This window comes from Pseudorasbora parva, chromosome 22 (genome assembly GCF_024679245.1).
Source record: "Pseudorasbora parva isolate DD20220531a chromosome 22, ASM2467924v1, whole genome shotgun sequence".
Classification (NCBI taxonomy): Eukaryota; Metazoa; Chordata; class Actinopteri; order Cypriniformes; family Gobionidae; genus Pseudorasbora; species Pseudorasbora parva.
The window spans coordinates 12,791,647-12,817,652 of record NC_090193.1 but is presented as its reverse complement, the minus strand read 5'-3'; the positions used below and the strand labels follow the sequence as shown (position 1 = coordinate 12,817,652).

At 40.3% G+C, this 26,006-nt stretch overlaps 1 protein-coding gene across 4 annotated transcripts in view; it reads right to left on the bottom strand.

Moving 5' to 3' along the window:
- Positions 1-21,758, bottom strand: part of cdk5rap1 (CDK5 regulatory subunit associated protein 1) — a 128,574-nt gene extending 106,816 nt beyond the window's left edge. For all 4 annotated transcript variants that reach the window (XR_010900538.1, XM_067430986.1, XM_067430985.1 and 1 more), the window contains exons 1-5: positions 21,323-21,758; positions 20,089-20,192; positions 19,891-19,925; positions 19,713-19,813; positions 3,149-3,359 (exon numbers count right to left, since the gene is read on the bottom strand). Coding sequence is in view for 3 of the 4 variants with exons in the window: in XM_067430986.1 (XP_067287087.1) it covers positions 3,149-3,359; positions 19,713-19,813; positions 19,891-19,925; positions 20,089-20,192; positions 21,323-21,593 (722 nt within the window). In the remaining variant the exon portion in view is untranslated. The remainder of the gene's footprint in view (positions 1-3,148; positions 3,360-19,712; positions 19,814-19,890; positions 19,926-20,088; positions 20,193-21,322) is intronic.
- Positions 21,759-26,006: the final 4,248 nt, after the last annotated feature.

The window sequence follows — 26,006 nt, the reverse complement described above, 5'->3', positions numbered from 1 at the left end:
AGTGGAGCAAAGAGTGTCAGTAGCACTGTTAGTGTCCAGTGCTGAGAACTGAGCAGGTGGAGGGAGTGAAGATGAAACCATAGTGGATAGGCGAGAGGGAGAGAGTGAGCGTAGATTACGCCGAAAGGTAATCTGTGTAGGAGTACGTGTTGTATCAGGAGTCAGTATGAGGTTAAGAGTGATGAGAAAGTGGTCTGAGGTGTGTAATGGAGTAACTAAAGTGTTGTCCGTGGAGCAGTTGCGTGTGTAGACAAGGTCTAATTGGTTACCTGATCTGTGAGTAGCCGTAGTAGATACTAACTTAAGGTCAAATGAAGTCAGTAGAGTGCTGAAGTCTGCAGCTAGGTGTTTATCAAGATGGATGTTGAAGTCACCAAGCAGAATCAGTGGAGTGCCATCCTCAGGGAAGCTAGAAAGTAACACATCCAACTCCTCCACAAAGTGTCGCCCCATCTTGGATTTAAGAAGCTTAAATCGCTTTCTCAAGTATCTGCCGTTCAGAATGTTACGGACAACATATGCAGGCCATCATGCCTCAAGATTGGTTTGTGACTATAGACCTGAAGGACGCCTATTTTCATGTTCCGATTACACCAGAGCACAAGCGGTTTCTTCGATTTGCCGTAGGAGGTCAAATATTTCAGTTCAACTTTCTTCCATTTGGCCTGGCTTTGGCACCAAGAGTTTTTTCGAAGTTCATTCAGACAGCATTGGAACCACTCCAGAGGACTGCATGAGGGTGTTACCATACCTAGATGACTGGCTTGTCTGTGCAGCATCACCCCAGCAAGTAATAGACCAAGCTCGTCAACTGCTGGAACATGTCACAGCATTGGGGATCATTGTGAACTGGGACAAATGCAAGCTTGTTCCAACACAGTCCACCAGTTACATAGACCTTGCTCTAAACTCTGTAACAATGTCAGCTTGCCCGACAGAGTCAATTCTGAGAGATCTAAAGAGGCTTCGAGCGGGTCACACTCAGCGCTATGTGTTTCTCTTGAGACTCTTGGGGAAGCTCACAGCGGCAAGAGCAGTAGTACCACTCGGGTTACTGTGGCTCAGGCCATTCCAGCGTTGGCTCATTAAAAAACGACGGTGTCCAATACAAGACAGATACACAAAGATCACAATCACACATCGCTGTATGCAAGCCCTAGCACCTGTCACAGCAGCGGTTGCTTCTCTGAGGAGTCCCATTAGGTCTTAGGTCTAAACTTGAAAATGTACATGATGAAGCCCAGGTTGCTGCTGCACAAATTTCAGAGAGTGACACCCTTTTGAACGCTGCCCAAGATGTTGCCAAGGCACGTGTCGAATGACAATAAACAGATGAGGGAACAGACTTTTCTTGCAGATTCAGATTCCTGCAGATTCCTGCAGTAACTGTGGTTCTATGACTAAGTGGAAGACAGCTAGATTCTCTGGTCACTCGGGTGTTGCGAGAATGATCTAAGAGATCGAGGTGACGTGCTAAATGGTTATTTATGGTTCAAGGCATGTCACGAGTCACGAGGTGACAACTTTGTCATTCGATTCTCAATCAAGCGTGTTTTCCACTAGTGCTTTCAGCACTGCCTCTGGCGGTCTTCCACTTAGTCATAGAACCACAGTTACCTCCGTAACCAGCGTTTTCCATTATTCATCGTGACAGGCTGTCTTCAATGTCGTTCGATGTCGCGATGACGATGAAAATTCGATGTATTGTTCAGCCCTATTGGTTATAATGCTCAACGCTGCAAAAAGCGGTGTAAATCGAAACCTTTGATGTTCTCCAGAGCGCAAATAAATAATTTTCGCTAATATGCTATTATTTTTACTATTCTAATTTTAGCTTCAGCTGAGGGTAAATTCAGGGTCTAATTGAACTAAGGGTAACATTAGCAAACAGACAGGGTAGACAGCAAAGTTACTAAACTTGATGCATCTACTATAATCTACGTATATTTACTAGGGGTGACCCCTAATAGTCGAAGATTCGATGCATCGATATGCAGGACCGGATTCGACCACCGGTCTCACGGTCGAATCTTCGCGGGTGTTATGAAACGAGGATCATACCATTTTGGCAATATGAGGGTGCTCAATATTAATGGGGTGCATCTCAATCAGCTCCCTAGTTCAGTAGTCAGGGCACTGATCAGGGAGTCAGCCCATTGACTTATGTCCTGATCAGTGCCCTGACTACTGAACTAGGGAGCTGATTAAGATGCAGGCAGTGTTATAAAGATGTGGTGCGGCGTTGAGCGATCCCTTTAAGGGTGCTGAGCTTCGCACCGGACGCACCGCGCCTATAAAATTCGAACACTCACACACACACACGTACACACCGGCGGCGGCATTCGGCGCCTGTCCGCGGCAATTCAATTTATATTAGCCTATATTTCCCTCAAATTGTGAATGTACTGATTTCACCCTGTGCTACAAGATACACTCATCATGCAGCTCTTCTGTCAGAGGTCGATTCAAAATTGAGCTTGCGAGTATTATGTGCGCGTCTGGTGTGAGAGACGGCGCTGAGCTTTAGTCCGATGTGCGACCCCCTTTAAGCACAATCGGCTTAAGAACATGCATGTAAACGCACTCAGTGCTCTTTTCCTCTCTAGGCAGGTTTTTTTTTAGGTTTATTTATCAAAATGTTCTTTTATATATTTGTAGGATGTTCTGTATTTCGATCACGGCTTTAACATGTTATGAGAAAACGGTTTACGAATGTTTATCCACCACATTACCTTTTATTTAAACCTAAATAAGAAAGCCATTGTCAGTTCGTCTGTCAGTTGGCAGGCAGTTTTGGTCGCTTTATTAAAAGTTGTTGCTGTGTGCAGTGTGTAAAATAAAATAAAAATAGTTTTACCCTTCTGCTGACAAGTTTCGTGCCCCTCCCAACCCATTCACACACACAGATGATTCGACTATTGGTCGACCAAAGAGAGATTCGAAAATTCTGATTCGAATGTCTAAATCCTTAGTCAAGGACACCCCTAATATTTACACATACAAATACAGCTACAATTATTACATTTAAAGAGAAAAGAGATTTAAACCAACATAAAATCTATTTAAAATAATTTAAATCTAATCTAACTCTTAAAACTACAGTAGTCTTCATCATAATCTGCCATTTCTCATATACTGCATTACTCACACAAAAGCACTATGCCCCTCCAGAGTCTGATGAACAGGCATGACATCAGCATAGGTCTCCTCTAATGATAACAACACATTGCTGGCCCTCTGACCTCCATGAGCAAGAGACAGTAACCGGGGCAGATCTCTGTATGCGTCGGGCCCTGCCAGAACATCCACCAACTTCTCCCGCTCAAGTAATTCAGACTTCAGTCTTTCTGCCATGCAACCTACAGCAGGACAGAAGATATGTGTATTAGGGTTTGACAAGAAGGATGGCCATTTGATGGTACTTGCTCAGTCTAGGCCAGCACTGCCAACAATTCAGTTTATGCAATTATATTCAGTTTATGCAAAAAAAAAAAAAAAATGAACGGGCCGTACACACATATAACATGTCTGTGTCAAAACACAGCTAGACATGACACAATAGAACGTAACAACACAGGGTCTCAAAAATGAAACTAGGGCTGGGCGATATGGCCCAAAAAAATTATCACGATATAATTTTCCATATCAGTCGATATCAATAAATATCACGATAAATGTAAAATCTTTATTTCTTTAAAGTTTAAAGGCATATTTTTGCTCCTGAGTGAAATATGTAGAAAACAGACCGTTAACTGTGGTTTTAAACTATCCTTTATTGTCAAAACATGACAAACACTTCCCAAACAGCTGAACAATTTATTAAAACTAAGGTAGATTTATTCATTAAAATCTTTATTGTGGTCAGCATTTTTTTACTCTACACTGTATATCAATAATATCATTACTTAACTGTGTAAGTAGTAAAACACTAAAAACGCAAATGGGCAAAAAAATGGTCCACTGTGCATCTCTCTCTCTCTCTCTCTCACCGGCACACACGCACACACGCACACACGCGCGCACACACACACACACACACACACACACAGACACACAGACACAGTGGGCTGGTCGCGAGAGGAGGGAGAGAGCAAAGTTCAGTATTTGTGGATCTCAAGTAAGGGCTGTATAGTCTGTTTTATTCATTTTAAAGTCGGACGACATCATTTCTCTTTTGATACAGGCGACGCTGAGTCATTAATACATCACCAGAGACAAACAATTATTATGATAGCGATCATGTACAAGTCCGATGTTTTAGTGATTATAGTTTGGTACAGTTAGCGTTAGCTTGTTGTAAGTCACCCACCGCAACTAACACGGTAATAAGCCTGTGTGTGAATGTAGTTAATGTAGATTTACCACTGTGTTGGGCTCAATGTTATATGGAAGAACTTCGAAGAAGCAGGATAATTTAATAATTAAATAATTCCGTGTGGTGAACGTGAACCGTCTCAGGTTACGTATGTAACCATGGTTCCCTGAGAGGGAACGAGAAGCTGCGTCGAAACGCTAGGGGACGTCTCTGCGTGCCATGTCATGAAGTACTTGTGTAATCAGTCCAATAGCGGGACGATACGTCACGGGCGGGTGACGTCATCGACCAGGAAGCTATAAAGCATACCCGGACCAAACAGTCACTAGCTTCTGGAAAAAGTCGAACAAATCGATCACATGCATGCCGGGAGTATGGCATCTCGACGCAGCGTCTCGTTCCCTCTCAGGGAACCATGGTTACATACGTAACCTGAGACGTTCCCTATCTCGAGGGAACTTCGAGCTGCGTCGAAACGCTAGGGGACCTCAATACCCACGCCGCCAGAGTCCCAAATGTCTGTATGTGTGATTTAACCCAGGAACACCCGGGACCCCGGAGTAGAGGCTACGTCTAGATTGTAAAACCTCACAAATGTATGCGGAGAGGACCACCCAGCCGCATCACAAACCTCTGACAGTGAAACTCCCGAAATAAGAGCCATAGAGGCAGCCATACTCCTAATAGAGTGGGCACGGACCCTCATAGGTGAAGGATGTCCGACCGACTCATAAGCGAGCGAAATAGCCTTGACTATCCACTTGCTAAGCGTCTGCTTTGAAGCCGATTTTCCCTTACTCGAGGACCCAAAACATACGAACAACTGTTCTGACTTTCGCCACAGGGCAGCTCTATGGACATATGCATCTAGGGCCCTGACCGGACATAGCAGATTTAGCTTCTCTTGGTCTTGACTAGTGAACAGAGGCGGACAGAAAGCCTGCAGCATTACTGGTCCCGGCACGTTGGTCGGGACCTTGGGAACATATCCTTCCCTCGGGAAGAGAAATGCTTTCACCATTCCTGGTGCAAATTCAAGGCAAGAAGGTGCTACTGATAGAGCCTGTAGGTCTCCTACTCTTTTCAGTGATGAAATCGCTAGGAGAAACACTGTTTTTAGTGTGAGGAACTTTTCCGACACTTCCTCTAACGGCTCGAAGGGAGCCAACATAAGGCCTTCCAGCACTATGGCCAGGTCCCAAGTCGGCACCCTGGAGCGTGCCGCAAGTCTGAGCCTCAAGGTACCACGGAGGAAACGCGTGACCCACGGGTGTCTCCCTAATGATGCGTTATCTAATGGATTATGATACGGAGATATCGCCGACACATACACTTTCAGAGTCGACGGGGATAACCCTGCGGATAATTTTTCCTGCAAGAACTCGAGAACTGAACCAACCGGGCAGTTAACAGGGTCCAAAGTCTGGTGCGTACACCAGGCGACAAAAACTCTCCATTTGAGTGTGTAAAGTCTCCTTGTGGATGGTGCTCTGGAGTGCAACATGGTCTCTATCACCTCAGTCGATAGACCCGTGTTTATGAACTGGGCCCCCTCAGGGGCCAAGCCCACAGTTTCCACAGTTCCGGGCGCGGGTGCAGTACTGACCCCCCGGCCTGCGAAAGAAGATCCCTCCTGACTGGGATTTCCCAGGGAGGACCCTCTAGGAGAGACATGATGTCTGAGAGCCATACTCGGCCCGGCCATAATGGGGCTACCAATAACAGCTGAACCCCGTCCCGGCGGACTCTCTCCAGCACTCCTGGGAGCAACGCCAGAGGGGGAAAGGCGTACAGACGCAGCCTCGGCCACGTCTGTACCATTGCGTCAAGCCCCAGTGGGGCTGGATGTGTGAGGGAAAAGAATGCTGGACAGTGTTTCGTCTCTCGAGACGCAAACAGATCCACCTGGGCTCGCCCAAAGCGGATCCACAGCTCCTCCACCACCTCGGGGTGGAGCCTCCATTCCCCCGGCACCACTTCCTGCCTCGACAGGGAGTCTGCCGCTACATTCAGGACCCCAGGGATGTACATCTCCCTGAGCGAGAGCATCTTGCCTTGGGCCCATATTAGAATGTGATGCGTGAGCTTCCACAACCGACACGATCTCAATCCCCCCTGGTGATTTATATACGAGACCACCAAAGTGTTGTCTGACCAAACTAACACATGGCGGCACCGTAGGTCTGGGAGGAAGTGTTTGAGTGCTTGAAACACAGCCATCAGCTCCAGCTGGTTTATGTGCCAGGAGAGCTGATGGCCCCTCCACAGACCTTGGGCTGAGCGGCCACTCATGACCGCTCCCCAGCCAGTTAGGGAGGCATCCATCGTTAGCATTACGCGATGACAAGGAGCCCCCAGAACTGGACCTTGGGAAAGGAACCAAGGATCTTTCCACTTCACCAAGGCACGTAGGCAGCGCTGCGTGACCTTGATTAAGCAAAAAGGGTTTCCCCTCGGGGAGAACCCCTTGGTCCTGAGCCACCACTGTAAGGGTCTCATGTACAGCAGGCCAAAAGGTATCACGTTGGACGCTGCTGCCATCAAACCCAACACTCTTTGAAAGTGTTTGACAGTGAGTGACTGGCCTAGCTTTATCTGGTTGACGGTATTTAGGATCGTTTTTACCCTGGGAGGAGATAGCCGAGCCGACATCGTTCTCGTGTCCCAAACTACTCCCAGAAAAGTAATGCTCTGCTGTGGTGCCAACATACTTTTCTTTTCGTTCAACCTTAGCCCCAACACCTTCATGTGGGTGAGAACAGCATCTCGATGCTGAACCGCCAGTTGTTTCGACTGTGCTAACACTAGCCAATCGTCGATGTAATTTAGCACGCGGATGCCCTGGAGTCGCAGCGGAGCCAGAGCTGCATCCACGCACTTCGTGAAAGTGCGGGGCGATAAAGCTAGACCGAATGGCAGCACTCGATATTGGTACGCTTTTCCCCCAAAAGCGAACCTGAGGAACTGTCTGTGCTGCGGAAGCATGGAGATGTGGAAGTACGCATCTTTTAAATCTATCGTGACGCACCAGTCCTCGGACCTGATGTGACACATGATCTGTTTTATCGTGAGCATTTTGAATTTTTATCTTTTTACTGCTCTGTTTAGATGACGTAGACTAAGATAGGCCTTAACCCCCCATCCTTCTTTGGAACTATGAAGTACCGGCTGTAAAACCCCGACTCTCTGCAGTGGGGAGGGACCCGTTCTATAGCCTGTTTTCGCAGAAGAGTCTGTACCTCTTGTTCCATTACCAGAGCCTGCTCGGGGCTTACTACCGTGGTAGTAACCCCGTTGAACACGGGCGGGTGTAATCCGAATTGAATTCTGTACCCTTTTTCTATTGTACGCAGGACCCATTCTGAGACATTCGGCAGAAGTTTCCACGCTGCCAGAAAATCTACTAAGGGAACCGCGGGAAAGTCCCGGCTGAGCACGTCGCCCGGACCCCCGTTCTCTCTGCGGGGGGGCCCCGAGCGGCCACGCTCTGTCTCTGTTGCGCTCGATGCGCTGCGGAGGAGGACGTACTCGGCTGGGGCTGCCCCCGCCCGGCAGCCCCTGAGAGATATGATTTGCGGAGGAGAAATTTTTAAAACGCCGCCGCCTGCTTCCTGGCCTCCTGGTAACGGTCGACGACCGTTGTTACAGCGTCACCAAAGAGGCCAGTAGGCGAGACGGGCGAATCCATAAGAAACTTCTTATCCTTTTCTTTTATGTCTGACAGATTTAACCAGATGTCTCTCCGTGGCCACCAGGGCTGCCATAGAGCGGCCGATGGATCTGGCCGTCTCCCTAGTGGCACGAAGAGACAAATCTGCCGCCCGCCTAATTTCGCCGATCGTTTCTCTCCCCACCTCTTCGGTCTCTTTTATATCCCCCAATAAATCGGCTTGATAAGCCTGCAGGACGGCCACCGTATGTAGACAGGCGGCCGCCTGCCCTGCTGCCGAGTACGCCCTGCCCACCAGTGCTGACCGAGCAAAACCACATCAGGGCACAGAACAGAGAACTCACACTTGTCAAACGAACCGGGCTTTCGGGGTTAAACGCGCTCGTGGACAGTTTAGAGCGCCTAGTGTGAGTACACCCTTATTGCTAAAATATCTTCAAAATGTCTCTTTCAACATTTTATATTTTCTTTATTCTATTGTGAAAAAAAATATAAATTTATGAGATTTGTAAATTGTAGCATATAATTATATATATAAACACACACATATTTATATATATTAGGGGTGTAACGGTTCACAAAATTCACGGTTCGGTTCAATACGATACACTGGTGTCACGGTTCAGTACAGTTCGGTACGTTTTAGATACAGCAAAAATAAAAAAAAATTGGCATATAAATTACCTTTTTTATTTTTTTAAACTAACAAAGTATGATTTTTTTTTTTTTAATTCACATTGAACAAAGATGGAGCTATACTTTACCCATCTTCTATGTAGTTACAGAAATAGACATTAGCTCACAATAGCTCTCTCCACACTTTTTTCACACACTACTGCTTCTGTCATCCCTTTGGCCAAATCCTCAACAGGTGTGACTCTCAAGGGGGAATGTCTGAAGAACGTGGCTGTTCAGCTCCCATTCATCGGTAATGTAATGTGCTGTTACATTCAGGTAGCTTTGTGTAGCCCTTGACGTCCAGCCGTCTGTTGTCAGAGCAACCGCTGTTGCTTTGGCCAATTGGTTCTCTATTTGGGCTTTTGTTTTTTTAGTACAAAGCAGGAATTACTGGCTGAAATGGGCTCATGAAGGAACATTGTAACGGGGCTCAATTACTGTAAGCACGTTCTTAAAACTCCGTCTGCAGTGCGTATGCGTTGCGTTTTGCACTGCGTATGCGGTGCAGGAGCCGCACGCCCTGTTGTCCTTTCACATATGTTGCGTTTTCAGTCCGCAACCGTTAACATGGGTACAGAAAAAATACGCACCGCATAGGCTACGCACTGCAGACGGAGTTTGTGTAAAACGGGCGTAAGGTCTAATATCCGCGGCTATAAATGTCTTTTGCCATTTGAATAAGTTGGAAATGTCGGTCTAAATGCTGCGGGGATAGTTTGTGGGATAGTTTGTGGCTGTTTCTTCTTTTTATCGTCTTGTTGTCGACGTAAATGAGTTGATTGACATGACATGAATTATTCCCGCTGCTGTACCATCATGTAGCAAATGCGACATACCGTTGTTTTTTAATCCATCACTCTTGCCAACACCATCATAGCTTACAGAGAATCCAAAGTTCACCAACACACCAGACCCGTTGGTTATTGGAGGATCTTCTATTTCTGGTCTGTTAAACGCAATAGCCATTTTGCAATGAGCATTCAGCGTGTACTGAGTAAGCGAGCACCTGACTGAGCAGTCTAAAACATACTTGTTTTTTGTTTTTTTCTCTTAGTCAGGGGCATTGCCTGTTACGTCGTTTTGGTTATTGGCTTCCTTGTTGAACGCATAATATTATATTATACATACTTTTTTATTTTTCCAAATCTAATTAATTAGACCAAGAACTGCTCGGTACATAATGCGTACCGCGTACCGAACCGAAAGCCTCGTACCGAACCGTTCAATACGAATACCGAATACCGAATAACGATATATATGTATGTATGTTTATATATATATATATATATATATATATATATATATATATATATATATATATATATATATATATATATATATATATATATATACATTTACATTTACAGGGAGTGCAGAATTATTAGGCAAATGAGTATTTTGACCACATCATCCTCGTTATGCATGTTGTCTTACTCCAAGCTGTATAGGCTGGAAAGCCTACTACCAATTAAGCATATTAGGTGATGTGCATCTCTGTAATGAGAAGGGGTGTGGTCTAATGACATAAACACCCTATATCAGGTGTGCATAATTATTAGGCAACTTCATTTCCTTCGGCAAAATGGGTCAAAAGGACTTGACAGGCTCAGAAAAGTAAAAAATAGTGAGATATATTGCAGAGGGATGCAGCAGTCTTAAAATAGCCAAGCTTCTGAAGCGTGATCATCGAACAATCAAGCGTTTCATTCAAAATAGTCAACAGGGTCGCAAGAAGCGTGTAAAAAAACCAAGGTGCAAAATAACTGCCCGTGAACTGAGAAAAAAGTCAAGCGTGCAGCTGCCAAGATGCCACTTGCCACCACCAGTTTGGCCATATTTCAGAGCTGCAACATCACTGGAGTGCCCAAAAGCACAAGGTGCGCAATACTCAGAGACATGGCCAAGGTAAGAAAGGCAGAAAGTCGACCACCACTGAACAAGACACACAAGCTGAAACGTCAAGACTGGGCCAAGAAATATCTCAAGACTGATTTTTCTAAGGTTTTATGGACTGATGAAATGATAGTGAGTCTTGATGGGCCAGATGGATGGGCCCGTGGCTGGATTGGTAAAGCGCAGAGAGCTCCAGTCCGACTCAGACGCCAGCAAGGTGGAGGTGGAGTACTGGTTAGGGATGGTATCATCAAAGATGAGCTTGTGGGGCCTTTTCGGGTTGAGGATGGAGTCAAGCTCAACTCCCAGTACTACTGCCAGTTTCTGGAAGACACCTTCTTCAAGCAGTGGTACAGGAAGAAGTCTGCATCCTTCAAGAAAAACATGATTTTCATGCAGGACAATGCTCCATCACACGCGTCCAAGTACTCCACAGCGTGGCTGGCAAGAAAGGGTATAAAAGAAGAAAATCTAATGATATGGCCTCCTTGTTCACCTGATCTGAACCCCATTGAGAACCTGTGGTCCATCATCAAATGTGCGATTTACACCTCTCTGAACAGTGTCTGGGAGGCTGTGGTTGCTGCTTCACGCAATGTTGATGGTGAACAGATCAAAACACTGACAGAATCCATGGATGGCAGGCTTTTGAGTGTCCTTTCAAAGAAAGGTGGCTATATTGGTCACTGATTTGTTTTTGTTTGGTTTTTGAATGTCAGAAATGTATATTTGTGAATGTTGAGATGTTATATTGGTTTCACTGGTAAAAATAAATAATTGAAATGGGTATAAATTCGTTTTTTTGTTAAGTTGCCTAATAATTATGCACAGTAATAGTCACCTGACACACAGATATCCCCCTAAAATAGCTAAAACTAAAAACTAAAACTTCCAAAAATATTCAGCTTTGATATAAATGAGTTTGTGTTCATTGAGAACATGGTTGATATTCAATAATAAAATTAATCCTCAAAAATACAACTTGCCTAGTAATTCTGCACTCCCTGTATATATATATATATATATATATATATATATATATATATATATATATATATATATATATATATATATATATATATATATATCTCTTAGGACTGGACAAGTTAACACGTTAATTAATTAACGGCGACAATTATTTTATCGCGCGTTAACGTAGTTATTTATTATTACCGGTATATTGAAAGCCCGTAGCTCACTGCCTCTGAATACACTTACAAGACAAACCATTGGTCACAGGAGAATACAAGGCTGTCTCTAAGCCAAGGGCTTGACATTCTTTGTCTGGGACAAATGGGACAAATAAAATATAAAAATAACCAGAAATGCGAGAATGATTCAGATTTTGTTGTTGTTTGATATTATTATATTCAATGTAAACAGCGACTGATGATAGTGTATCTCTGCCTCTGTTTTGTTACTGAATGATTCAGTGTTTTGAATCAACCATTTGAATGAACGACTCAGTGACTCACTTATGAAGACGATCACTTGCTGCCCCCTACTGGCAGCTATGTTTAGAAGTATGATTGCATGTTTTATTTAGAACATCAATCTTATAACATTATTTATTGCTGTTTTTTTTTGCAGTTTAAATTATTTAATTTGATTGGTAACAGCCTACAGTGTCTTTACTATTATACCTGAATTTATTAATCAAATGTAAGAATTTAACATTAAAGATGATGCATAAATTTAATAAGATTTTTAAAAATGGGGTGTTCATACAATTAAAGGTGCACTATGTAGTATTTTTGCAGTAAAATATCCAAAAACCACTAGGCCAGTGTTATATATATTGTTCAGTTGAGTACTTACAATATCCCAAATGTTTCCAACTATTTGTAAATTGTGAGAAAATTGCTATTTTAACTAAGGACCGGGACGTGTCAGCATAGCGTTTGAGCGAGTCACCTGTCAATCGCGTCATATCTGCGCTACCCTCGGATTTATTCTGCAGAAGCGCTTTTCTCTTAGCAGTGTGAACATGTCACATCAGCGCCGAGCGAGCGCACAGAGTAACGTCATAACATAATTTTAAACACACTTAAATGTATCTAATATGACAAACAGAGCTGCTGGCTTTACCTAATAGTCATGACCGGAAAAAGCGGAAGTGCGCACGCCCAGCGACTGTGTCCCGTCCCGTCATAATAAAAGTCCCGGTACTCACGAGCCATGTGTTTGTATAACAATCACTCCAGTGGCCGTGATCAGCTCCATAACACTCGGTCCTGCTCTGTTTTACACTACAGTAACGTTAACAACTGCATCCATAAACATTATTTATGCCCGAGTCCTATTTTCCACCAGCTGTGAGGTGAAGACCACATTTCCCAAGATACTGCGCTCACACTTGGCGTCATCAAACCTACGCCTTTGTTTTGAATAGGCGCCCTCCAGTTGTCGGAAAGTTGCATAGTGCACCTTTAAATAACACCCTGGGATGAATATCACAAATATGTAGATTTAAGTAGGCCTATGTAAAAGCTGACAGAACGCTGATGAGAATATTACTTCAGAATCAATATATGTATACGACCAATTTAATTTAATTTGAGAAGAAAATGTCAAAATGCCTGAAGTCCAGTGTCTAGTACCCACAGTCAGTGATGGTCTGGGGTGCCATGTCAGCTGCTGGTGTTGGTCCACTGTGTTTTATCAAGGGCAGGGTCGATGCAGCTAGCTATCAGGAGATTTTGGAGCACTTCATGCTTCCATCTGCTGAAAAGCTTTATGGAGATGAAGATTTCGTTTCTCAGCACGACCTGACACCTGCTCACAAAACCACTGGTGAATGGTTTACTGACCATGGTATTACTGTGCTCAATTGGCCCGACAACTCTCCTGACGTGAAACCCATAGAGAATCTGTGGGATATTGTGAAGAGAAAGTTGAGAGACGCAAGACCCAACACTCTGGATGAGCTTAAGGCCGCTACCGAAGCATCCTGGGCCTCCATAACATCTCAGCAGTGCCACAGGCTGATTGCCTCCATGCCACGCCGCATTGAAGCAGTCATTTCTGCAAAAGGATTCCCGACCAAGTATTGAGTGCATAACTGAACATAATTATTTGAAGGTTGCCTTTTTTAAAAACACTTTTCTTTTATTGGACAGATGAAATATGCTAATTTTTTGAGAGAGGAATTTTGGGTTTTCATGAGCTGCATGCCAAAATCATCAGTATTAAAACAATAAAAGATCTGAAATATTTCTGTTGGTGTGCAATGAATCAAAAATATATGAAAGTTTAATTTATCACTACATTATGGAAAATAATGAACTTTATCACAATATGCTAATTTTTTGAGAAGGACCTGTGTGTGTGTGTGTATATATATATATATATATATTAGGGCCGGGACTTGATTAAAAAAATTAATGTAATTAATTAGAGGGTTTGTAATTAATTAATCGTAATTAATCGCATTTTAATTGCATATAAATATTTGACCTGAGAACAATGAGAAGTCATTTTTCACATGGATTTTTAGTATACCATTGAATAATGACTGAAAACATAAGCTTAATCAACAAAATATTGTTTATTTATTTCAGTCCAGCAGACCAGCGCAATGTTTGCCATTAAAGGGGTACTTCAGCGCTGGGAAGATGAATCTGTATTTAAACTGGGTCATCAATGTAGTAGAAATGTGAAATTATTTTTGAATTTGGTGTCTTCTATACTGAGAAAAGACAGAAAATGTATTTTTGTCCCATGGGGATGAAAGACTACAATTCCCAGAATGCTTCGCTGCCCTGTGCCATTCCCAACGCCACCAACTTGATTACAGTGACTGCGTTAGAGAAGACACTACAATTAAAAACTGAACGTGTCTGTTAAATATAATGAGTGAGTCACCGCGCGAGTATCACAGCACTGAGCACTAACTGCAGGAGTGATCAGAGCTGAGGTAATCGCGACTACACTCGCGGCATACATTCACAACGCGAGTTCAGTCTGGCGCGTTTCAGTTCATGCCTTTACAAGCTTAACTTTCATAGAAATTAATTTGAGAAGTTAAAAGACTTACATTGCACACCATAGCTCCGTTTAAATGAGTGCCTGTAGCTGAGCTGAGCTCTCCCTGCAAGCTGAGTGTAATCTCCCATCCCCCATGTGCGGATTCAAAACATGCGGAAATGGCTCCCTCTGCTGGCTGTAGTCTTTAGCCTTTGGGCAAACATTCCTCCTATGATGCAAAAATCGTCAATTTGCATCATAGGAGGAATTTTTCCAGAAATAAAATGCATAAATCTCTCGTCTCAGGGAGATATGAGGGGGGAAAGCACAATAATTTGAATATACTCCAGGGTTTCTACTGATACAAAGCCATATGCTAATCGCTGAAGTAACCCTTTAAGTGTAGCAAAAGCATATTTGTGATATTTGAGGCTCGATGTGCTGCGGTTAGGCATGTGCCGATATCAATTTTTCATGTTGCGATTAATTGATGAAGTTTTATCACGATATTGAAATAAGTTGCAAAAAAAGTGTTGCCATAGCATAACAGCTTTAAGAACTATTTTTGTAAGAACAAAAATAACTGAATGTTTAAATACAATAATGCACCAAAAATATATACAGCTCTGGAAAAAAAAATTAAGAGACCCCTCATTGAGAAATCAATGTTAAGTGGTCTCTTGATATTTTTCAGAGCTGTAAAAGTACAATTTTCAAACAGATTAAATTGCAAAAGAATTAGGCTATAAAGAACAACAGGTGGGCTTACACATTACAATAAGGTCTCATTATTTAATGCATTAACTAAGATTGAGCAATAGCTACATTTGGTACAGAAAGTATAATGTTTTTGGTAATGTTAGTTAAGAAATACTGATCATTGTTAGTTTTATCTTAGGTCCATTAAAAAAGTTATTTTGATTTTGATTGTAATGTTATTAAACAGTAACTAAGAAATTAACTTAGAATGATTCATTCTTTTTAAGTGTTTTTCATTGTTAGTTTGGTAATAATGAATTAACATGTTAACTAATGAAGTCGTATGTCTCAAAGTTTTACTGAACAATAACAAATAATCAGATTAGTTCTAATTATTAGGGCATGTTGTAGTCCAGATTAAAACATAAAAATGTTTAAATTTGAAAATAAACAGCCTATTAAGTCTTTAAGTATTAAGTAGTTGGTGCTGTGGTGAACAACATTGAGATTACAAAAAACGAATGGCTGTTTTAAAAACTACACGCGTTTTGTTTGTTTGCGGGTTACCGGGGTAACTGCTGCATTCTGCCGTTCATCAGCGCCCTCTGCTGTCACTGAGCGGCACTTCAGCAGCGCGTCTCCTTCACCAGTTCAGTCATGTGCAAACGCACGTTGGGCTTGTTTACACCTGAGCGCTTCCCTTTGACGCAGAATACAGCGGTGTTGAGCATTTATACGGTTGATGGGCAAAGTATTCTTGAGTGCATTATAAAAAAATTATAAATTGTTAATAAATTATTATTTACGATATTTTAAAGTGCCCACGATAACAATATCTTGCATATTCATTATCGTGATAAATCGCATTATCGAAAATCGGCACATGTCTAGCTGGTGATACGCAGATTCCTTGTTGTATAGCTTGCACACAACCATGCTCTTGACGACGCTTCCTTTCTTTCGTTTTTTAAAACAAAATTTCCCATCAACGGGGCCAAGCAAAGCGGTCTCATCAGCTTCTTCGTTCATGTTCACTCATGGCTTGTTGTTGTGGTTGTCGTGACTCCGGAGCGCTAGTTGGTGTTCCAGTATAATCGGTCCGTCGAAACTCATTCATTGAAAAACGTTCCGCAGTGCAAAAATAAGTGTGGTTAAATTTTTATTTATTTTTTTGCGTAATTAATTAACGCGTTAAAGTCACGTAATTAATTAATCTTAATTAACGCGTTAAAGTCCCGGCCCTAATATATTATATATATATATATATATATATATATATATATACAGTGCCCGCCACAATTATTGGCACCCCTGTTTAAGATGTGGTCGTGGACTTCTAAAAATTCTCCCTTTTTTTAAAACAACATAAAACCCAAATGCAAAAAAAGAGAAAATCCAACTTTTCATTTAAGTACATTACTTTGGTGGTAAAAAAAAAAAACACACATTTAGGGGAAAAAAAAACTTTAAATCATGTGTCCCACAATTATTGGCACCCCTAACAATTCCTCTGAAAAATGTAATTTATTTTTTTCTAAATATATTTTTCTGTAGTTGCTAAAGTTGGTTAGGGTATCTAGGAAATTTTAATTAGTAATTCATGAGTTCCTGCTTCACTGGGGTATAAATATGATGTGACACAGAGGCCTAATTCTCTTACCCATTTGTCAACATGGCAAAGACAACAAAACACACCATTCAAGAAAGGCAGATGTGTGTCGACCTTCATAAGTCAGGCAATGGCTACAAGAAAATAGCCACTCGCCTTAACTTCCCCGTATCTATAGTCGGAGGAATCATTAAGAAGTTTAAAACAACTAAACAGTGACAAACAAGGCTGGAAGAGGTCCCAGTTTATCTTGCCACAACGCATAGTGAGGAAGATGGTAAGTGAAGTAAAAAAATGTCCTAAGCTCACTGTCACAGAATTGCATCAAAGAGTGGAATCTTGGGGTCGCAAAGTCTCCAAAACAACCATCAGATGCTCTCTACATGCCAACAAGCTGTTTGGGAGGCATGTAAGGAAAAAGCCTTTTCTCACTAACACTCACAAGCGTAAACGTCTGGAGTTCGCTAAGCGGTACTGGGACTTCAAATGGGATCGTGTGCTTTGGTCAGATGAGACTAAGATTGAGCTTTTTGGCAACAGACACTCTAAGTGGGTCTGGCGTAAAACAAAAGATTACTATGCCGAAAAGCACCTCATGCCCACCGTGAAGTATGGTGGAGGATCTGTGATGCTGCGGGCCTGTTTCTCTTCCAAAGGCCCTGGGAACCTTGTTAGGTTGCATGGCATTATGAATGCTTTGAACTACCAGGACATTTTAAATAAAAACCTGATGGCCTCTGCCAGAAAGCTGAAGATGGGTCGTCATCACCAGGATAATGATCCAAAAAATGTGGCAAAATCTACACAAAAATGGTTCAGCAGTCACAAACTCAAGGCACTCCCATGGCCATCTCAGTCCCCAGACCTCAACCCAATCGAAAACCTGTTGGGCGAGCTAAAGAAGAGAGTGCATAAGAGACGACCCATGACACTATGATCTAGAAAGATTGTGCAAAGAAGAATAGTCAAAGATCCCTCTCTCTGTGTTCTCCAATCTTGTGAAATGTTATAGGAGAAGATTAAGTGATCTCTTGTTGGCAAAAGGGGGTGGAACAAAGTATTAACATCAGGGGTGCCAATAATTGTGGGACACATGATTTCAAGGTTTTTTTTTTCTTTCCAAATCTGTGATTTTGTTACCACCAAAGTAATGTACTTAAACAAAAGTTAGGATTTTTCTCTGTACGAGGCACTGTATGAGAGAGAGAGAGAGAGAGAGAGAGAGAGAGAGAGAGAGAGAGAGAGAGAGAGAGAGAGAGAGAGAGAGAGAGAGAGAGAGAGAGATAGAGAGAGAGAGAGAGAGGGAGAGAGGGAGAGAGGGAGAGAGAAAAAAAAAGAAAATCATAATAACAATCATAATAGTCGCTGTATCATCTGTGAATTATAATAACGATAATAGTTTTAGTAATAATAATAGTTGTAGAAGTAGTTTTTGTGATAGAGGTAGTAATAAAAAGTAGTATTCATGATGATAATAATACCAGTAGTGGTAGTACTAGTAATATATAATAACAGTAATATTATTAGTAATAATAAGAAGAATAAAACCTTTAGAATTAGTCAGTAGCAATATTGTAGATATACATTATTTAATTTTATAGGTCTAGGAGCAACTCCACAATTGCCAGTGAGCACAACCAACAGACAACCCCAAGATAGACATGGTCCCCTCTCTCCATTCCTCATCCCCCAACTCTCATGTATTGCTGTTTTATCCTCCACAAAGTATGCTGGGGCACCACAACAGGCCTATGCCTATGCCAAGGCCCAGGCCTGACCCAGACCATTTTACAAAAAGTATACAAATAGTAAATATTTATATGTTTTCTGAAATGTTATTTATTAGACTAAGCAAAGGAACTATGACAAATAATTTTATAACGTTAATACCAACACCACCATCCATTTTAACGGCACTAAATTTAATAACGTGCGGTAAGGCAGCGCGCATTTTCTGTTTGATCCGTGGCATAGCCCGTAGTTGGAAAGGTGAGAGCAGTCAGACGCGAAGGATGCAGCAGCAAACATTAATAGGGAAAGAAAAGGGTTGACATTAACATTAATATTCTAAACCAAAAGTGCAGTTATTGCCTACATAAGCTACCATATTTTCTGTTTAACTTTTATTAGACTTGTATCTTGTATCTTACACTATCGCCCCGTATAAACTGTTTTTGTAAAAATAGGCTAACGATTGCGTCATAACCAACGCGACTCTGTCACACAGTTAAGAAATTACCTTATAGATAGGAGGAGACGCTCAGAAGCAATCTTTTACTGTCTATGAGGCAGTCGGGGGGAAGTGGAAACATAACTTGATAAGCTCTTTCTGACATTCTTGCATGACAAAAGATTACTTGTTTTATAATCACCTAGCAAAGACAAATTTAGCACAAAAAAAGTTTCCATAATAAGACACTAAAATTGAGCTGAAATGCAGGACTGTGTTCTGGGGGAAACTGGACATCTGGGCATGCTAAGTGGAGTGGGATAAATGGGTCTGGGAGGAGGAATTTCCTCTTCGCTCCTGCTGCCGCCACCATGTATTTCACATACTCTGCGTACTGTTCGGTGTGTCTTGAATTTAAATTATAAACTTGTACAGCTGTAAGTTTCTAGACAATTCAGCAGAATAATGTCTGCAAATGGCCATTTCTGCATCTTTCTCTGACAATGAGAAAGATGCAGAAAATCTTTAAAATGCTTCCACACTGCGACATGTTCGCTGTATTCTTTGTTTGTTTGTTTTTTACATTTTAATTTCTAACATAGCCAGGGTAAAATTCTGAACTGCTTCTTTCTGTTGAGCCCTGTGCATGTACATTCACACACAAAAAAATTCTCTCTAGCAGAAGAAAATAAAGAGGAATTATAATAGTTACCTAGGACACCTATTTTTAGTGAAGACTTGTGTTTTTGACTCTTCTTCTTTAAGGCAGTAAGATGTTTAAGTCGATTCCAGATTGTTTGCTCTGCCTTATCTCTGTCAAAAGAGAAAACCATTAAACCCTAGAGCCGAAAGCAAATTGCATTAAATATACTCATTCTTTGCTTTCGTACCTAATGGAGCAAGTGACAAGCAGTACCACATCTGCCTGTAAAATAATATCAGATGAATAACATTAAATCCTTGATGCAATTAAAAAACATTAACCATATTCTGCTATTCTGATTGTATCACACACCTTACTAAAATTTACCATGTCAACCTGGTGTGTTTTTTTATTGTTAATTTTTATTAGGGAACGTTTGCAGTACCTCTGGAAGCTCATGTGTCCGTGAATATCCTGCTTTCTGAAGAATGGACCAAGCTGTTTCAGTGTCACTGACATTCATCTGACAGCCATATGTCTCAAAATATACTGTAAGGCATTTCATACATCAACATTTAGCATAAATATTCTCTAAGAAATAATTTAAGACTTAAAAATCAGTATAAGTGAAACAAAATAACACATAATTAGCTACTGCTTAACCTTCAACTGATATACACAATTTTTAAATCGGTTATGATCTTTTTAATATTGTGTCTACCCACCGATGAAAACAACATACAGCAATGTGCGTCAAGTCAACTGTGCGTTCACCAGGAAACAATGGTTCACACAGCTAACTTAATGTAGATTAAATAATAAATAAATCACAGTAAAATGTAATCAAATGTATTCAGTAATAAAGTACATCAAATCATTAACAAACTATTAGAATATGGTTAATATACTACAGTCTCCACATTGTTAATATATTAACAGGCTACAAATAGCGAGTTCTTAATTCATTGTCACTATAAACAATTATTATTATTATTTAATTAGATCATAGTTAAGGAACTGTTAATAAGTATTTAGGAGTTAATAGTTCTCACTTTGATTAGGTCATAAGGAAATAGGAAAATGTAATTAAGTGCTTTTAACCAATCTTTATTAAACCAACCTTTAGATACATTAAAAACACACACAACATTTACTGGAACTCTCCATAGGCGTAATGGTTTTTATACTGTACAAACAGTTTATTCTATCCCCTTACACAAACTCTACCCATACATATATTTTTAAAGAAACATTTAATTCTAATAAAAATTAATGTCTAGTAACGGTAATTTTAATTGACTTTTTTTCTGGCATAATCTAAAAGGAAACTGTTACAATTAATAATGTGTTAACAAAGCATAAAAAATATTATCTAACTCTTTACATATGAGCTAATTAAACAATAATTGGCCATGAATAAATAACTCACTAGCCTATTAACATATTAACAATAGAGACTACAATACATTAACTATGAACTAACTATAACTAATAGTTTGCAAATAGTTTTACTGTATTCTTATTAAGTTATACCATGGATAATGACTTTTTATTGTTGTAATTTAATAATTATTTCGTTATTGGGCTACTATTGCACCAAAGCAGAATAACTACGTCATATGAAACGAATAACGTTTATCGGACATAAAATCTTTCGATTTATAGAAAATCTTCCTTACCTTTCTGTGAATGTGCTGTTGTGTATTCAGTAATGTACTCCTCATATTCCTCATTACAGTTATCATGGCTCTTGTCAGAACTCTTGATGAAGTCCTGAAAACTAGGACCACTTGCCAGTTTACTCTTTAGCTGCATCACTCTGCTTTGATTGGCAGTGGAAGATTCAAAGCAATAATATCGGTGATACGTGTCTCTGTAAAGGCGTCGAGACAAACATTTCCTAAGGGCAAATCTAAAGAGTCGGAAACTGCAGCTGCTGCTTCTGTTCATGTCTCAATAGTTATAAACACACTTAACAGCTAAAAAGAAAAGAAGGCAAATGCATCACGGACTCATGACGCTATCATAAACAATGTATTGCAATTAATTAATCGAACACTTGGTGAGAAGTAGAGAAGACTCTACTGAGAAAGAGAATCAGCTTAAAACGCTTAGCACGTGTGTAGTAGGACGATGTAAATATGGCGACGCCGTTGAAATATTTCAAAATAAGAGTCAGGCTAAACTCGATAGATTCAGCAAAATATAGTTGGCAGGGTTATTTTTTACTACTGTAAGATAAAATAAATTATATTAGAGACTCTTTTAAAAACTTCCTGAATCTCTATTTCTATTTCTTCTTCTTCTTCTTTTTATTTTTCTTTTTCTTTTCTTTTTCTTTTTCTTTTTCTTCTTCTTCTTATTATTATCATTATCATTATTATTATTTCGATTTTGTTCTTGTTGATGATAACATTGGAAAATGGGTTAAACCAAAGAAAGGAAATCTTTACATTTAAAGGGTGGGTGAAATGCTGTTTCATGCATACTGATCTTTTTACACTGTTAAAGACTTGGATTCCCATACTAAACATGGACAAAGTTTCAAAAGTTAAGGTGGACGTTTGATGGGAGTATTTCTTTGTCAAAAATACTACTTCCGGTTAGTCATAAGTTTCGGCAAGTTTTTTGCGATCATGCGTCCCCTTTGACGTTAATGGGGGCGGAATTTCCTTGTATGGGCCTCCCAGCAAACACGTTTACGTTGTGGCAACGTCTGTGGCACGTTGCATTTCTACTATGGCAACGTCGCATGTCAACGTGCTCGCAACATTGTAACAACGTAGAATTGTAAGACGCGACGGGGCTGTAGCAATGTTGTTGCGCAACATTCAGCAACTTCAAGACGACATTCTGACAACTTATTTTTTTAATGCTATATTCACCATTCCCTTAGTGGTTCATTTTTAATTTCAGTTATTATACTTTTTATATGCCTATTGTTTATCCTATTATTTATGTGCCTAACAGTAAATTCATTATAATCAACACCTGCAACACACTTTTGAAGAATAAAAACTACATACAAGTTTATTCAACTAATTCAACTTTATTATAACAGCATGTGGTAAGCGACCATACAGATACATTTTTTAAAAATAAATAAAATAGAATAAACAAATATTTAGTTTAAGTGTATTACATCAAACACAAAAAAAGCAAAGATAGGCCTAGGTCAGAACATTTAAGAGCAAAACCGGGTTTTGTAGATGGCAGAAAATCGTATTCAAAAGCCTGCTGATGAGGTCGGTAAGCGGAATCATGTCCAGGAAATATCAACAAATCCAAAGGAGAAATGCAAGTCCAGAAACCAGCAGGTATGAGATGTTGAACACTTTCTTAACGGTAAGGATCTGAGTAAATTTGGTAGCCTAACGTTAAAAGAAATAGCGTTATGATGGTTATACACAAAATCGCAACTCCATGAATAATATGATTTGTCCGTTTATTTTATTTTTAAAAAAAATTAAGTTTGTAAAATAAAGAACGAATGAATGTCACGTAGACACGGAAATTGTAGCTTGTTTGAATATTTACATATCAGCTAAGGTAAATTAAAAGCAATACTCACGGATCCGCGTATCAAGTTATTATAGCCTACTCGTTGAAGAATGAGACGGTTCAACTGTCAGTTGAAATTTAAAAGGCTGATATTCACGCTTCAGGACAGTGATGACGAGTATAGGTCGCCCAGTGGTTGTCCAGATACCTTGGCACAACTTTAAGCAATGGTCCGGACGGTGGTTCAATGTCAACGTTGTGACAACACTGTAACAACCTTCACCACACAACGTATTATAGCAACCTTTTGGCCATGTTGTGTCAACGTTGTTAGAAGGTTGAGTACGTTGTGCCAACGTTGTGTGTTTGCTGGGCTTACGGACAATTCTACCGAAAGAGCGTGAGAGAGAGAGAGAGAGGGAGAGAGCGAAAGTAACAGGCTACCCCCATCAAAGCGCTGGCTCGTAGGCTGCTGCACAGGTGATGTGCACAATTACAATATCACCAAAAAAGTCTGTTTTTGGTTGCCAGACCAAGACAGTCCTGCACAGATTCCCCAAAAACCCCGCGTTAAGGCAACAGTGGATGTAATTTGCTTTTCCGGATCAGCAACTGAGTTGCGCGAATGTTTATATCTGTTCGCTGCATTTCGGTGCCGACTGTTTCATAAACAAGGCCCTGCTCGACACAGGATTTTCCGATCGCCTAATGCTGAAGGATGGAGCAGTCCCAACGATAAAGGTCCCAACGTTAGAACCGCAGGCGGTGAGTGAGACTGCTTCAAATGTCTGTGTTTTTGCCTATGCTCATCAAGTAGCCCAAACATGATCACGTATAGTTAATTGATCAATGGAGCATGCGATGTGTAGTGCGTGTACATTTGTTTAGCTGGTCACTATATGTGTAACTTTATGTTTGTGTATTGTAAAAGCACTCCAAACAACAATACACAAAGAGGGGGGAAATATGTTGAACTAAATAAGCACGCTTCTTCATTCAAATGCGCTACTATTCCGTGTCTTTCTATGTAAACACTAACTTAGCCTGCCGTGCAAAACCAGTCCGCTTACTAACGTTACAATTGTCTAAACCACGAGTAAACACACGTGCACAACTGCACTTCCCACATGTACACCTTCAAAGACAAAAATACGACGATATAATTCAAGTATAAATATGTAAATAACACAAGCCGCTAAGCATATTATATAGTTAGTGTATAACTTGTACCACATAGAGACGTCCTGCTCTAGTCGTTTTTGCTGCTGCTCCTGTTCAACTGCAGCCTCTGGGTCTGATTTCGGATCATAGATGTATGGCTGTATCTGATTAAAAGCCATATTTTTATTTTGAATAAAGTTTTTTTCCCGCTGTTAGGGATGACACAGCTTTACGACGCACTCGACTCAACACAATAGCAGCAGCGCACACGTCACGCTACTTCTAACGCACTGCCCAGAATAGGTTAATTATTCAGTGATGCAAACCAGGCTTGTGCAAAATTAAGAATTTCAGAATTGGAATCCATTCAATTCATGAATTGGAATTGACTCCACCCCACAGGAAGTTGAACTTGAATTTGAATGACAGGAAGTAGAGTTAAATTCATGATAATTCAAAGAAATTCCAAAGTCACACACACATACATTCAGTGTTAGGAAGGTTACTTTGGACAAGTAATTGCTTACTGTTTTAAGTTACCCATTATACATGTGGTCTGGATTACTTTATCAATGCAAAGCAATTTCCTTTTAATATGATTAGTAACTACTTGAATTACAAAATTTTACCTCAGTAATACAACAATTACATTCATTTTGTAATTTAATCATTTTATTACACGTATCTACACTGTAAAAATATTGCACAGTATCTACTTTAAAAAAATGATGGTAACAATATTATCAATTTTCAATTTAAGTTGATTTTGAAATACAGATTAATATTAGAGTAAAAGGAAATTACCTGTTTATATTTGACTTTCAGTTATGTTTTCAATTAATAGTCTGTTTCAAGCTGGCACAAGTAGAAACAAACTTGTATTTGCACTAGCATTAGCAAAGTTATTACTCATTGAGCAATAACATTCTAAAAATAATAATAATAATACATGCAGTTATTCACATCACAGCCTAACCATAAGCTCTACTCTTCTGCACAATGGTAATGGTCAAAACTTCAACAAATTCTTTTTAAATGTCAAACATAAATGAACATTAAACATTAACAGATGTTTCCCTTCACTCAAAAACACATTAAACAACACTTAATTTCAATATTGTTTTCCATTTCCAGCCATATGCTGGAAACTAACAATGGTGTCTCTAAATAAAACTGCACAATTGAGCTAATTCTCTTAAAATAAACAAGTCATCTTCTGAAGATCTTTCCTGCAACACTAAAGATACTCCCAACAGGTGCAGATGAAGCTGATATGGCAAGATGGACATGTATATGAATTTCTTTGAATTTTCCTTGAATTTCTTCCTTTAATTCAAATTTGAATTTAAATTCTACTTCCTGTTTTTGACATTAATTCAAATTCAATTTAAATGCAAGAAATTATTTGGAATTTAGGGGTCATTCTCAATTTAATCCTGAATTGTGCACAAGCCTGATGCAAACACAATTTAATCCTCCTGTAAACCAGGTCTAAAAAGAAAATAGTGTCCTTGATCAGCTGAGTTTGGTGTTCATATAGTTCAGTTCAATGACTAAAGTTAATCAGATATGAAATAAATTCAATTCAGCTATAAAGCAGCTCTGTAGAAAACAGTGATGTTAATTTCCAGTTCAGTCAAATCAATAATATTGCTGCATATTATGTGTCCCTATCTAAGCAAGCCATAGCTGACAGCCCAG